This window comes from Chiloscyllium punctatum, chromosome 38 (genome assembly GCF_047496795.1).
Source record: "Chiloscyllium punctatum isolate Juve2018m chromosome 38, sChiPun1.3, whole genome shotgun sequence".
Lineage (NCBI taxonomy): Eukaryota > Metazoa > Chordata > Chondrichthyes > Orectolobiformes > Hemiscylliidae > Chiloscyllium > Chiloscyllium punctatum.
Genome location: NC_092776.1, coordinates 20,304,399 through 20,317,993, shown reverse-complemented (window position 1 = coordinate 20,317,993; position 13,595 = coordinate 20,304,399). Strand labels below are relative to the sequence as shown.

At 37.1% G+C, this 13,595-nt stretch overlaps 1 protein-coding gene across 1 annotated transcript in view; it reads right to left on the bottom strand.

Annotated features, from left to right (window-relative positions):
* Nucleotides 1-13,595, bottom strand: part of pdzd8 (PDZ domain containing 8) — a 199,980-nt gene that overhangs the window by 18,921 nt on the left and 167,464 nt on the right. Inside the window, exon 4 of the mRNA XM_072557334.1 lies at nucleotides 2,172-2,334. Coding sequence (XP_072413435.1) covers nucleotides 2,172-2,334 — 163 coding nt within the window. The remainder of the gene's footprint in view (nucleotides 1-2,171; nucleotides 2,335-13,595) is intronic.

The following is a 13,595-nucleotide window of genomic DNA, read 5'->3' as shown; positions in this document are numbered from 1 at the left end:
GGCAGAATTGCAAATGAAATTCATGAACACTTATTTTTATGGTAGCACCTGCTACACAATAACTCCCATATTGGCCAATAAACTGACAAGACCCATTGTAATGGAAATTCACTTGAATTGAATGTGGTGAATGTAGCTGCATACATTTATTTTTTTAAACAAAAGAACAATTTTCTACATCAAACCAGAGTTTTGTTTGAAACCACTGGCAGCAGAGCACAACCACATAAACAGAGGGCAAATCAACCTTTAAAAGCAGTTGCATTAATGTTAGCAACACTAAAGTCAGGTGGATTGCAAGGTCCTCCCTCTGCCTTTCTCCTTGATGGTGTATAGTTCACAGTCTTTGGCAACTGACTTACAGCTGCAATGTCTCAAAAGTGTATATATTTATAGCTGTACACCTGGCTTGCTTCAATATTATGGCTAAAATACAATCCAACTGAAGTATATTGATTTCCACATAAAATATTATCTTTTATCAAGTGCAATAACTACAATGCAGGCTTCTTTCACCTCCCCATCCTATCTGTTCAAAGACAGAAGGTGAAGCACACTTTCTATTCTACAAATATTTATAAAGCCAGTTTGAATGATGAATGACTGGGTATCCATTTACTTAGTCAACAATCTGAATCTCTAACATTTCCACTGGAATAATGTACAATCTAAAGTACAAAGAGCTTTCAACACATTTTATTGTAAACATTTTTTTAATGTTTGAGAATTCAAGGAAGAGTTATTATTTAACTCTGACATGAAAAAAGTAGATTTTATATCAACAGCGCAAAACAACTAATATTCCATAAGCATTTATAGAAATGAACTTGCAAACAGAAGGAATAAAAATATTAATTTGACAGAACATATTTGACAGACCACCTATCGTAATCAAATTAGCTGAAAGCATTTAAGGACATAGTTGAGACTGGTTGTAACACTCCTTAGTCACTGAACAGTTTCATTGTAAAAACTCTCACATAAATACTGAAGTACAGAAAGATGCCTGATAACCAATTGAAGAGAAAACGTCAGTTTCTTCAGACAAGACATAAAACACTGGCAAGAATGGAAGATAATCAAATCAAACCATTCGTAGTTTAAAAATAAAAGAATGTAGATTTTATGACCCAATAAATAAATCAAAATGAGATGAATATTTAATATTTTGTGCAAATTCGAGCATGTTCACTGTAACAGGATTAAAATAGAAAAAAAAGGACACGAGCAAAACGCAGAATTCTATCTTTCTATCCTATATTATTTTTGACCAAATGAGTCATCACAATCTCTAATTGGTGAGCAAGATTGGGGACATCTACGTCAATACCATTTTCTCTGCTTAAGAAAACACAGACCACCTTGCCAATTTAAAGAGCATGTCACTTTTTAAAAAAAACACCACAATATAACATGTATTGGCTGTGCCTTTGTTCCCTCAAGATTTTTAAGCTTAAGCTGTTAGTATCCTTCAGACGTTACACAAAAGTAGATGATTTCTCAAGGCTTCACGTGGAAATTCACATTGCAGAGAAGCAATAAAATAAATGGATAAAATCTGTACCTTTTGGAGTTGGTGAAGCTCTGCCTCATACTAAAAGTGCACAGTTGCCACTGTAACTACATCACAGAATGATGATGTATAAAGATGGGGTGTGAAATATACATGACAAAATTAACATCAGCATAGAAATGCAGAAGACATATCAGGTATAAGAATTCATTTTGGGGATGAGAGCAACATTGACAATGCCCCATTTATATCCATCCTTGGGATAGTTTTGATGATTGATTTTGCAACTGGTTGATTTACAAGACCACTTACGAGGACATTAACTATCAGCTTATAGAGTATGTGAAGAATTGTGTGAAAGCCAGACAGGTACAAGATCTAGTCCTGAAAGACAGAGTGAGTCAGTTGAATGTTAATTGTATTACTTTTGTGGCCATATCAATCCAAATTATCTAAATATACTAGACTGATAAAGTGAAATATGAAGTTTATTGCAACACAATATTTGGTAAATTGCAGGTATAAAATACAAGGCCCATTGTACTATCCAGATTCATGTGAGTCTGGATTTGGCTTACTACCTGTACAGAACTCCCAAATACAGGGGGATTTAATCACTGGGTTTCACTGTAAATGCATAATCCAAATATATCCTCACCTCCAATTGCGATGAGACGATCTCCCTTCTGGAGGTCAGCAGCTGCAGCTGATGAGTTAGGGGTCACAGTTTCAACACTAACATGTACTGCATCTCCATCACTGCCTTGGATTTGGCGAAAAGTCAGTCCTACGCTCTGTGAATTTCCCTTAATTAGCTCAACCTAATGTAAAGAACAAAGTTAATTAATTATAATCATAATTAAAATATTATAACCAGCTTTTTCAATAGAACTTGCAAGCAATGCAATAATTAATACGGGAGACCATCTCATGATGAAGTTGATTTGAGAATGAAAGTAGCCTTTTTAAGCTCTTTTGAAGTAATGTTTCATAATTTGGAGGAATTAAGGCAAACAAAACAAATCAGCTATATCATGATTTTCTAGTTACAACGATGCCAGTTACAAATATTTTTCTTGTGAACTGAATAAGGTGTAAGCTTCACGTTTATGTTTTACTCAAAGGTGTTAGGACAACTGAACCTTAATCTCAGAATTAATTATACATCTTCATCATTTATGAATTCACTTACACTCACAAAGCATTCTGTGCACCATATTGTGGCATTAATCTGCAGCTGTCAGAGGATACAACAATACACACTAGATGGTTTCACCTATATACGTCTAGGCCTGCTTTTGTTTTGATCTCAGGCATACCAAATTATCTAATTCCCTCCCAAACTAGTAGGCCCCATAAAGTCACACCTTGCCCAATGTCATTTTTAAATGTGTATGACCATATATATGGGCCAAATGTTGGCAAATGGGACTAGGTCAGAATGGGATATCAGGTTGGTGGGGATGAGTTGGACTGGTGTCTGTTTCCCAAGTGTAAGACCCTAGTTTTAACATTAATTTCAATGGAAGTCTTTTCACTTGAAGTTGCAACTTTGTAAACATAACCTCGACTTTAAGCGAGGACACCAATGCACGCTATTGAAGGTTGGCTGTGATATGGCCTTAAAAGGGCTAGTTAGTTAGCTATCGACAATTTTAGCCATTCTTTACAACACAGATGAGCCAGAGTTGGAGGATTTGAACTATAGGGAGAGGCTGAATAGGCTGGGGCTGTTTTCCCTGGAGTGCTGAAGGCTGAGGGGTGGCCTTATAGAGGTTTATAAAATCATGAGGGGCATGGATAGGATAATTGGATAAAGTCTTTTCCCTGGGGTGGGGGAGTCCTGAACTAGAGGGCATAGGTTTAGGGTGAGAGGAGAAAAATATAAAAGGGACCTAAGGGGCAACTTTTTCATGCAGAGGATGGTACGTATATGGAATGAGCTGCCAGAGGAAGTGGTGGAGGATGGTACAATTGCAACATTTAAAAAGCACCCGGATGGGTATACGAATAGGAAGGTTTTAGAGGGAAATGGGCCAAGTGCTGGCAAAATGGGATTAGATTATGATTTGGAGATGCCGGTGTTGGACTGGGGTGTACAAATGTTAAAAATCACACAACACCAGGTTATAGTCCAACAGGTTTAATTGGAAGCACACTAGCTTTCGGAGCGACGCTCCTTCATCAGGTGATTGTCACTAGCTCCGAAAGCTAGTGTGCTTCCAATTAAACCTGTTGGACTATAACCTGGTGTTATGTGACTTTTAACTTGGGACTAGATTAGGTTGGGCTATCGGGTCAGTATGGACAAGTTGGACCGAAGGGTCTGTTTCCATGCTGTTCACCTCGATGACTCTATTTGATAATTTCAGAGTAACACCTTACGACTCCTGTTTTAAGGTTTGCCAATTATACTAACCTACATGACTGGTGTCAACAGGATGCATTCAAACAGATCTAATTATTGAGTTATAGTCATAGAGATGTACAGCACGGAAACAGACCCTTCGGTCCAATTTGTCCATGCTGACCAGATATCCCAAATTAATCTTGTCCCATTTAATCTATAAACCTCTATAAGGTCACCCCCTCAGCCTCTGATGCTCCAGGGAAAACAACCCCAGCCTATTCAGCCTCACCAACACTCTAACTCTGACGATGTCCTTCCAAATCTTTTCTGAATCCTTTCAAGTTTCACAACATCCTTTCTAAAGGAGAGAATTGCACACAATATTCCAAAAGTGGCCCAACCAATGTTATGTACAGCCACAACATGACCTCCCAACTCCTGTAGTCTTTACTCTGACCAATAAAGGAAAGCATACCAAATGCCTTCTTTATTATTTGAAATAATCAGAGAAACAAAGTATGTTGCCCTGTATGCCAACAGATAGTAAGGAATTGCAAACCCAAAGTGGAAAATATTCTCAACTTAATTCTTAAAATTGTAGTGTTTGAATCACAGAATTTATCAAGAGCTGCATTATGTAATTGTTGGCCTTCCCAATGACTGCAGAACTCAATAAATAAATGTTGCCTGATACTTAAATATCAGTATCAATATTACATAAAAACAATATTTTCTAGTCCTTGTTCTGGAAACCTATTTTTCAACCTTAGTAGCCATAACTGAAAAATGTCTAAATAACCAGAGCTACAACACATATACATTTTTTTTCTGTATTTGCCAAACTTCAATTTGTTCCCCAACCTAATCAAAAGGTCAAGAAAATGTTACTGGCAAGTCGCCAAGATAGCTCGTGGCGACATAAGCAATAATTTTCTTCCACTGAAGAAAAGGCTTTAAGGATTAGAATACTGGGAATTTAAAATCAACCACGGTCAAACCGAAACGTATAATTAGCTTTGAGATCTCACTATTCTTTTGGAGATTGCTGGTGATGTGACGCAATTAAGAGGAAGATACAAAATACTCTCCTGAACTAATACAAGGGATCCCTCTGCACATCAGTCTGATATTACTCAACTGTTGGCATTATCCAAGCTTAGCATCCCACATTTAAATCACTTATTTTTAATCATACAACCAAGCCAAAAACAGACTGTTTACAATGATGCTTGCTTTAAGCTGGAACTGTAGAAAAAGCATGGCTATACAACAATACTTATTTTGGGAAGAATTGTATTGTGTACATGTTATTTTTATGTTACTATACCTAACAATCAGAATAATTCTTCTCCACTGTTCTCTGAATATTATAATTCTATTTTCTATGACAAAACTACACAGTACTTTAATGATTAAACCACTTTTTTGTTCAATATTACACGCATTGCAATAATGGATAAAAGCACTTGGAATTATTTTCCATTCTGGCCTCTCAGTATCAGCATCATGTAAACTGCATTATAAAGCACAGTCTGTTCTACCCTAGCAATATAACTCAATAGGTTTGAACAGAAATATACTCACCAAAGTCTGAACATTCACGATTTTCTGTGGGACAGAATTCCAATTTGAGTGGGGTACACTGTGTATCCTACATAACACTAATTGAGTCAAAATCAAATCTCACAGACATACTTCCATATTTAGTAGTGTCAGTCATTCTGCTAAGGAGACTGAAACTTTCACATTTTGTGAACTGGTTTGCAATGCCTCATATACGCTGGCACAATACACATATAACAACATCTGTTTGATCTGGTCTAGATAATCATGCATTCCATACATTTTATCAATCTTCCTAAAAGTAAACGGAGATGAGTTTTGGGACAAACATTAGATTGCTTCATCTGATATTACAATGAACAAATAGAGCAATAGTTGTGACCACATTTATTCATCATAATCAATGCAACTTATCTTCAGATAATGATACACATGCTACCACATACCAGCCTTGTATGATTTAAAAAAACGAGGTCTTCAAATTGTTCCTGTAACTTTTTAGGCTTAAGGCCTTCCTCATATTAATAGCCACAGACTTTTTTTTTTCCCCCTTTGACAAAATCTAAATGCCTTCACAGATTTATTTTTAAAATTCAAGTTTCAAGTTACAAATGTAATTTTCCAAAGTCATCTGGGTGAACTATTACCTCTAGCAAGGAGCTGAAAATATCAGGGAGCATAAGGTTAAAGTTAGGAAGTCAGAACTAAGAAAGGGAATCAGGCACTCCATCAAAATAACAAGGACTTGCATTAAACACTGAAGGCCACTGCCAGGAAGTGAACAAACACATTTACACAACATTTGAAAGTACTGCCAGAGACATGTGATTGAAGGACATATAAAGAAAGTGAGTAGCTGGCACTGGTTGGAGGAAAACAAAAACCAATGTACCTAGTTTGTTCTGGTTTCTAAAACTGCTTACTCTCTCTCACTGGAGAAATGGAGATTTGAACGAAGTACAAGGGTCTGCAAATATTCAACGAACTAGACACTAGCATGCAGTCAACAGAGAGGAGAAAAGGTGAACGTGGGCAGGAGTGTGACATGGCTAAGAGGACTTGATAAGAAATAATTAAGGAGTATGGATAGCTAACATATAAAGCTACGAATGCTGAAAACAGTGAAGCAATACTACATTAAAATGGAAGGGACTGAATTTTCATCCTGCTGTGAATACATGTTTTGTTTGTTTCTGGAGGAAGTCAAATTTTTCTCAGCAATTCCAACCCCACTCCATTTTTCCTAATCTTACTTAGTAGTCAGGATGCAAAGCCCATTTCCTCCCTTCATACCACAATGGTAGGTTGACCACTTCAAATCAAATTTGCTCTTATACACCATTTATGTCTGGTGGCACGGTGTTTCAGAAGTGCATAAAAAGCAGTCAGGGATGAGTTTTTGTGAAGGAAACTGAAGCTTTCTGGGGCATATGTAACATCCTGAAAGGTTAAGTATGAAGTGTTTCACAACTTTAAATGCCACATTTAGGTGCTGTATTGCAAAGTATACGTGTGTTTTTATTGCAATTATTCATCATTGGGACCCACTTTTTAAAAGCAAGTTTTAACTGACCAATTGTACATTGATTTACATGCCTTTTAGTACGTAGGTCTGCTCGCTGAACTGTAGGTTTGATATCCAGATGTTTCATTACCTGGCTAAGTAACATCATCAGTGGCGACCTCCAAGTGAAGCGAAGCTGTTGTCTCCTGCTTTCTATTTATATCTTTCTCCTGGATGGGGTTCCTGGGGTTTGTGGTGATGTCATTTCCTGTTCATTTTCTGAGGGGCTGATAGATGGCATCTAGATCTATGTGTTTGTTTATGGCATTGTGGTTGGAGTGCCAGGCCTCTAGGAATTCTCTGGCATGTCTTTGCTTAGCCTGTCCCAGGATAGATGTGTTGTCCCAGTCGAAATGGTGTTTTCTTTCATCCGTGTGTAGGCCTACGAGGCAGAGAGGGTAGTGTCTAGCTGATGTTAGTGTATCCTGGTGGCTAACTTTCTTCCTGTTTGTCCTACGTAGTGTTTATGGCAGTCTTTGCATGGAATTTTGTAGATGATGTTGGTTTTGTCCATGAGTTGTACTGGGTCTTTTAAGTTTGTTAGTTTTTGTTTGAGTGTGTTGGTGAGTTTGTGTGCTACTAGGATTCTGAGGGGCCTTAGTAGTCTGGCTGTCATTTCTGAAACCTCTTTGATGTATGGTAAGGTGGTTAGGGTTTCGAGCGGTGTTTGGTCTACTTGTCGTGGTTTGTTCTTGAGGAATCTGCGCACTGTATTTTTTGAGTATCCCTTCTTCTTGAATACGTTGTATAGGTGGTTCTCCTCTGTTTTCCGAAGTTTGTCTGTGCTGCAGTGTGTGGTGGCTCATTGGAATAGTGTTCTGATACAGCTTTGTCTGTATGTGTTGGGATGGTTGCTAGTGTAGTTGAGTATTTGGTCAGTGTTTGCCGGTTTTCTGTATACGCAGGTTTGTAGCTCTCCGTTGTCCTTTCTTTCGACTGTGACATCCAGAAATGCGAGTTTGATGTCGGTTTCTTCCTCCTTGGTGAACGTTATGCCTGTGAGGGTGTTGTTGATGATATTAAATGTCTCTTCTATCTTGTTTTGTTTTGTGATGACAAAGGTGTCATCTACGTAGCAAACCCAGATTTTTGGTTTGATGGTTGGTAGGGCTGTTTGTTCTAGTCTTTGCATTACTGCTTCTGCTATGAATCCTGATGGCGGAGATCCCATGGGTGTGCCGTTGGTTTGTTTGTAGGCTATGTTGTTGAAAGTGAATGCCTTTTACAGTGTTTTTGTTCATGAAAAAGCACTATGATGCAGTTAAAAATGTTACAAAATACTTTTAGCCTGTACTGTCATTTTTAAAAACACAAAGTAAGAACTGCAAATACTGGAAATCTGAAACAAGGACAGAAAGTGCTGGAGAAACTCAATGGGTGTGGCAGTATCTATGGAGAGAAAGCGGAGTTAATGCTTCAAGCCCAGTGACTCTTCTTCAGAACTGGGCCTGAAACTTTAACTCTGCTTTCTCTCCACAAATGCTGCTCGACCTGCTGATTTTCTCCAACACTTTGTTATTATCATATTTTCTCCTGTGACTTAAATAGCACTGGCTGTCAAAAGTCCATGATTTTGATACTTAAATAATACCAAGCTTGAAGAAAACCTTACACCTGCTCCATTACATTGATTGATAGGTAGTCTGGAAATGACAGTCTTCTATTCTCTCTTTTCCCGACAGTACACTATTATTTGGACAATTGTGGCCATTATGAATGCTTGGCTTAGTTTCAAGTGTTCCTTGCTATGTTCCAGTTGCGTGAGAATGAATGGGTTTCAAGAAGTTACAATAACATCTGCCTCCCTTTGATGTGGTTTCTCATTCACTTACACAAGTTAATGACTGTGGATATTACAGGCTTTTTCACCACATAGCAGAACACATTTTTCCTTGTATTGAAAACAGAAGTTTTTATTCAATGGGAAGGTGTTCATTTTAAGAAAAGTAAAATCATTCCCATTGATATTGCACTAAGTATCGAATTCACATTGTACAAACTGGGTGAGTGGTATGGAGGATATATGTAGCAAAGACATGATAAAAGCTGGCAGGGACAAGTTGGAGGTGAGAGGTCAGGTTTGGTGGACCTTTAAAAATTGATGGGAACTGGTGTACTGTGTTGGAGAATCAAGATGGGCCTTCTAAGTGGTCCAACCTCTGCATCCCATATTCTGCATCCACTCCAACACCGTGACTGCAACTCTGGTGTGACAAAGCAAAAATAGTGAGAAAAGACACACATGCATTGTGTGCTTGGTTTGCAAGTAATGAAAGCCCACAGGTTGCATTTTCTCAAGTCCAGACAAAGATTTGGATCCTGGTATCAAATCTAAATTACAGTTCGATGACTTCAATAAGTCACCTGAATATATCTCCAACACACACAATAACTTTGAAGAGAACATTTACCACATAGCAAAAATTCAGTGTAACGGACCTGTGGCTGAGGATACAGCCCAAAAGAGGCTCCAATTTACAGACAGCTTAGAATAAGGAAGGTAAAAAGACATATAATCACAAATTAATATAGCCTTTCATTTACTGTCGTGCACAAAAATGTTCTATTACTTCATTTTCTTTCATAGGCATGTAATGGATTAATTTAAATAAACAGCAATGTGTTATTTCATCAATTACATATGATTGATGATGATTAAAAGTGCGGGTACTTCCTGTATAATTCCTGTATTCTTTAACTATCTTAACTTTTTAAAAAATCACTCATGGGATGTGGGAGTCACTGGCTGGTTGGCATTTCTTGCCCACCCTAGCTACACTTGAAAAGTTGGTGGCGAATGCCTTCTTGAACCACCCCAGTCCACATGCTGTAGGTACATCCACAATGCCCTCAGGGAGGGAGTTCCAGATTTTTAACCAGTGACAATGAAGTAACAGCAATAGATTTCCAAGTCAGCATGGTGAGTGGCTTGGAGGGAAATTGGCAGATAGAGGCCTCTTTCCTGATGAAAGGTTTTTGCCCGAAACGTCGATTTCCCTGCTCCTCGGATGCTGCCTGAACTGCTGTGCTTTTCCAGCACCACTCTAATCCAGATACTCAATTTCTCCTCACTGGCCAATCCTCTCAATCAAGGAGTTGGTACTGGGTATTTTGTTTTGTTCCCTCGAGGTCCTTCCTTAAGTAAGATGACTAAAACTGTGCATAGTAGTCCCACTGTGGTCTCATCAAGTCTGTATATAGTGGTAGCCATATGTTTTTACTCTATGCTCCAACTCCTTTGTAGTAAGTTTAAAATGCATTTTCCTATCTAATTAAATCTACAGGATAACATTATTATTTGTATATACACCTATATCCCATTAAATACCAATGTTTCTCAGTTTCTTACCATTTAAAAAAGTTCTGCCTTCCTTTTATTCCTTTCAAGGTAAATAACTTCAATATTTTGCCAAATTATAACCCACCTATCATGTGTTTGCCCATTTACTTAAATTGTTTAAATCCTTTTACATAACTTTTGTGTCCTCCTCGACATATTTTCTCATCTAAATTTCTATCAAGAAATCTGGCTACATCAAATCCACTTCCTTCATCTAAATTGTTAACACAGATTGGAACAGTTGAGGCCCAAGCACCTTGCTAGTTAAAACTACAAATTTGGAAATTACCTGTTTTAATACTTATTCTGTTTTTTTGTCTGTTGACCAATCCTGAATCTGCAGTAATATATGACCCGATTAGCCCTTATTTCTGCAATAGGATCTTGTGTGACACCTTATCAAATGGTTCAAATATCAAAATATACTATATCCACTGGTTACCCATTATCCACTTTATTGGTTAGAAATCTCAATAATTCTAATAAAAAAGGGTTATCAATACACAGAATCTAGAAACATATTACCAATACTCTTAAATATTCCAGTATAGCCAGCATAGAATCAGCTGGTCCAAAGAAAAATGATGCGAGGAGTACTTTACAGATAATCATCTCCTAATAGAACTCAGCTACCCATGAAACAGGAAGAGCAAAATAAAAAAGAAATGCTTTGCAGCTACTCCTGTCAAAGAAATAAGCGTTAATTGCTAATTTAGAAGCTGTTCTGTAATCAGAGGTAATAACATAGCACTGTTGTCACCAGGATGCCAGATGTCTTGGCCACAACGAGCATGACACTGTGTCCAAAGAACAGAAAATCACACTCTACTCTGTTTAATTAGATCAGTTGGCATATTGGTGCACAGTTGATTCTTCTTTTATTTTTGCAAGAACACTGTAAATAGACTAACTCCAATTACTGGGAATGCTAAAATGTTCTTCATTAGATAGAAGATAAATACAAAGACTAAGTATTGTGTGCTAAAATAATGCAATAAAATAACAGAAATGGCATGACATAAGGAATGAGTAAATCAAAAAAGACTGCATCACCCTCACATCAGACATAAACATTCTACTTCAAACAAGTTGCTTCATGAGGAAACATCTTATTTTTCAATAGTAGATTTGCTTCCCATGAGCTGCACTGTTACAAGCCTGGCCTCTACATTACCTAGTAATTCCAATCTCTTCCTGGTCATGTGACACAGAAAAGAAAAGGCAGTTATATATGCTACAATGGCATTTGTAATTTAGATTTTGTCCAAAGGCGTTTGGATGATATTTCTGACATGATTTTGTTTCTTTTCAAAATGAACACCCTCATCAAATGAGGGACTTCATTTACACAGACAGATCAGATACAGAGATTGTTCTCCTTAAACAGCAGAGTTTTAGTGGAAATTTAATACTGGTACTCAAAATTATAAAGAGTATTGACAAAAGGAGATCAGGAAAAATGTATTCCATTGGTAAAAGGATAAGTGAACAGAGGACACAGTTTTAAAGTTTAAAAAATAGAATATGCCTGAAATATTCAGCAGATCGGTCTAGCATCTGTGGAGATCTATTAGATTGCTGATAGCTTGTCAGGAGTGGAATTTAGTCCTGAAGAAAGGTCATTGATCTGAACTGATACTGGCAGGTCTGCTGAGTATTTCCTGTATGTTCAACGTACTCCTTTCTTGCAGATGGAAAGAGGTGAGGAAAGTGTTTTTGGTACAAAGATTTGTTATTTTGTACAATGAGTTGCCTAAAAGGGTGGTGGCAAACAGATTTACTAGTACTTTTAAAAATGAATTGGATACAAAATTTGAAAACAAAAAATTTTACAAATTTATGGGGCAGAAGACAAATTTAATAAATCTTTTGGAAGAGCTAGTACAGGTAAGATGGGCTAAATGATTTCCTTTTGTTCTAATGCCACATTTAAGAAGGTTGGTGGGACTGAATGGTCTTCTTCTGCTTCTAATTTGTAAGTTTGCAACTAGGTAGATAGATTAGTGTATAAACTTTGGATATACTAAACTGACACTAAAATTATAATAATGATGCAAGCTGAGTGCAAAGCAAATGGCTCAAAATATTTTGGATCTTTGAAAATAATGTCCATTCACGGAAAATATATTGTTTACATATTCAATCAAAAATAGAAATGGCATAAATTTCATAATGCATTCTCTTGAACAACATAACTTATTAGATTGGAATTCGCTATGCTCTTTACAACTGAACATATTTCTTCTTAAAAACAAAGGGTTACACATTTGGTGTTGGGTTCAGACTGACCAGAGTTACCTTTTCATGATTCTCAAGGAAACTGACAGCTTTATTTAAAAAAAAGAACTTCCAGTTAATAGTCTGATCATTAAAGGGTTCAGTTAAAACCCTTATTCATTAGATACTATTTATCAGCAACATACTTTAAACTAGAGAATTAAATGCCCCTTCCTAATTTTTAGCACCACTGTAAAACAAATCCAACATTACACCGATTTATTTTTGTCCTTTAAAGGCAATGTTCCTAGATTAATTTTAAAATGATTCTTAGCTCCCAAATGTTTGCTTCCATTAATTCCCTTTTACAGGATGGCACCTTCTACCCCTAGAACCGCCCTTCATAGTAACAATGTATTATTGGCCAGCGTCCTTTGTATTAGGTGAACCTTCCAACTTTATTTAACTCCTCAAAAATTTGTTTTTTTCAATCCAAAGGTGAACATCCACCCTTATTCCATATGATGCACCATGGAGACGTTCAGGTTCTAGCTGATCTCTGTCTCTGTACTGGAGTCTAGAAGATTAACTTCTACGATTTAGTGATATTTTATGAAAACCAGTAACCCAATAGCACAATGGCTTCCCCTCTACTCAGCCCATCTCAAAATCCATGATCAGTTTAACATGAATGACCACAGGTATTGTATCCACATGTTGATGAGTATCCTTGAGAACTGAACTCTCTTTTATTTTGGAACTAAATAGACATTTCAAATCACAACCATATACAAGCTGACATTCACAACGCTTTCCTTGAACTTTGAACACTCAAGTCTAGCACACAGATGCTGACATTGTCTCGAAGTATTGTCACCTTGTACCATCTTCCCAATAAAATAATCTGGCCCTCTTTAATGTGCAATCACCCTGGCTTGCTATCAATTAGACAATGGAACAGATCACATGAATCCTTTCATTTCACCTAAAGACAGTCCCAAACCTTGTAACTTAAAAGAAACTGAACTTGGTTTCAAACAGATATTTG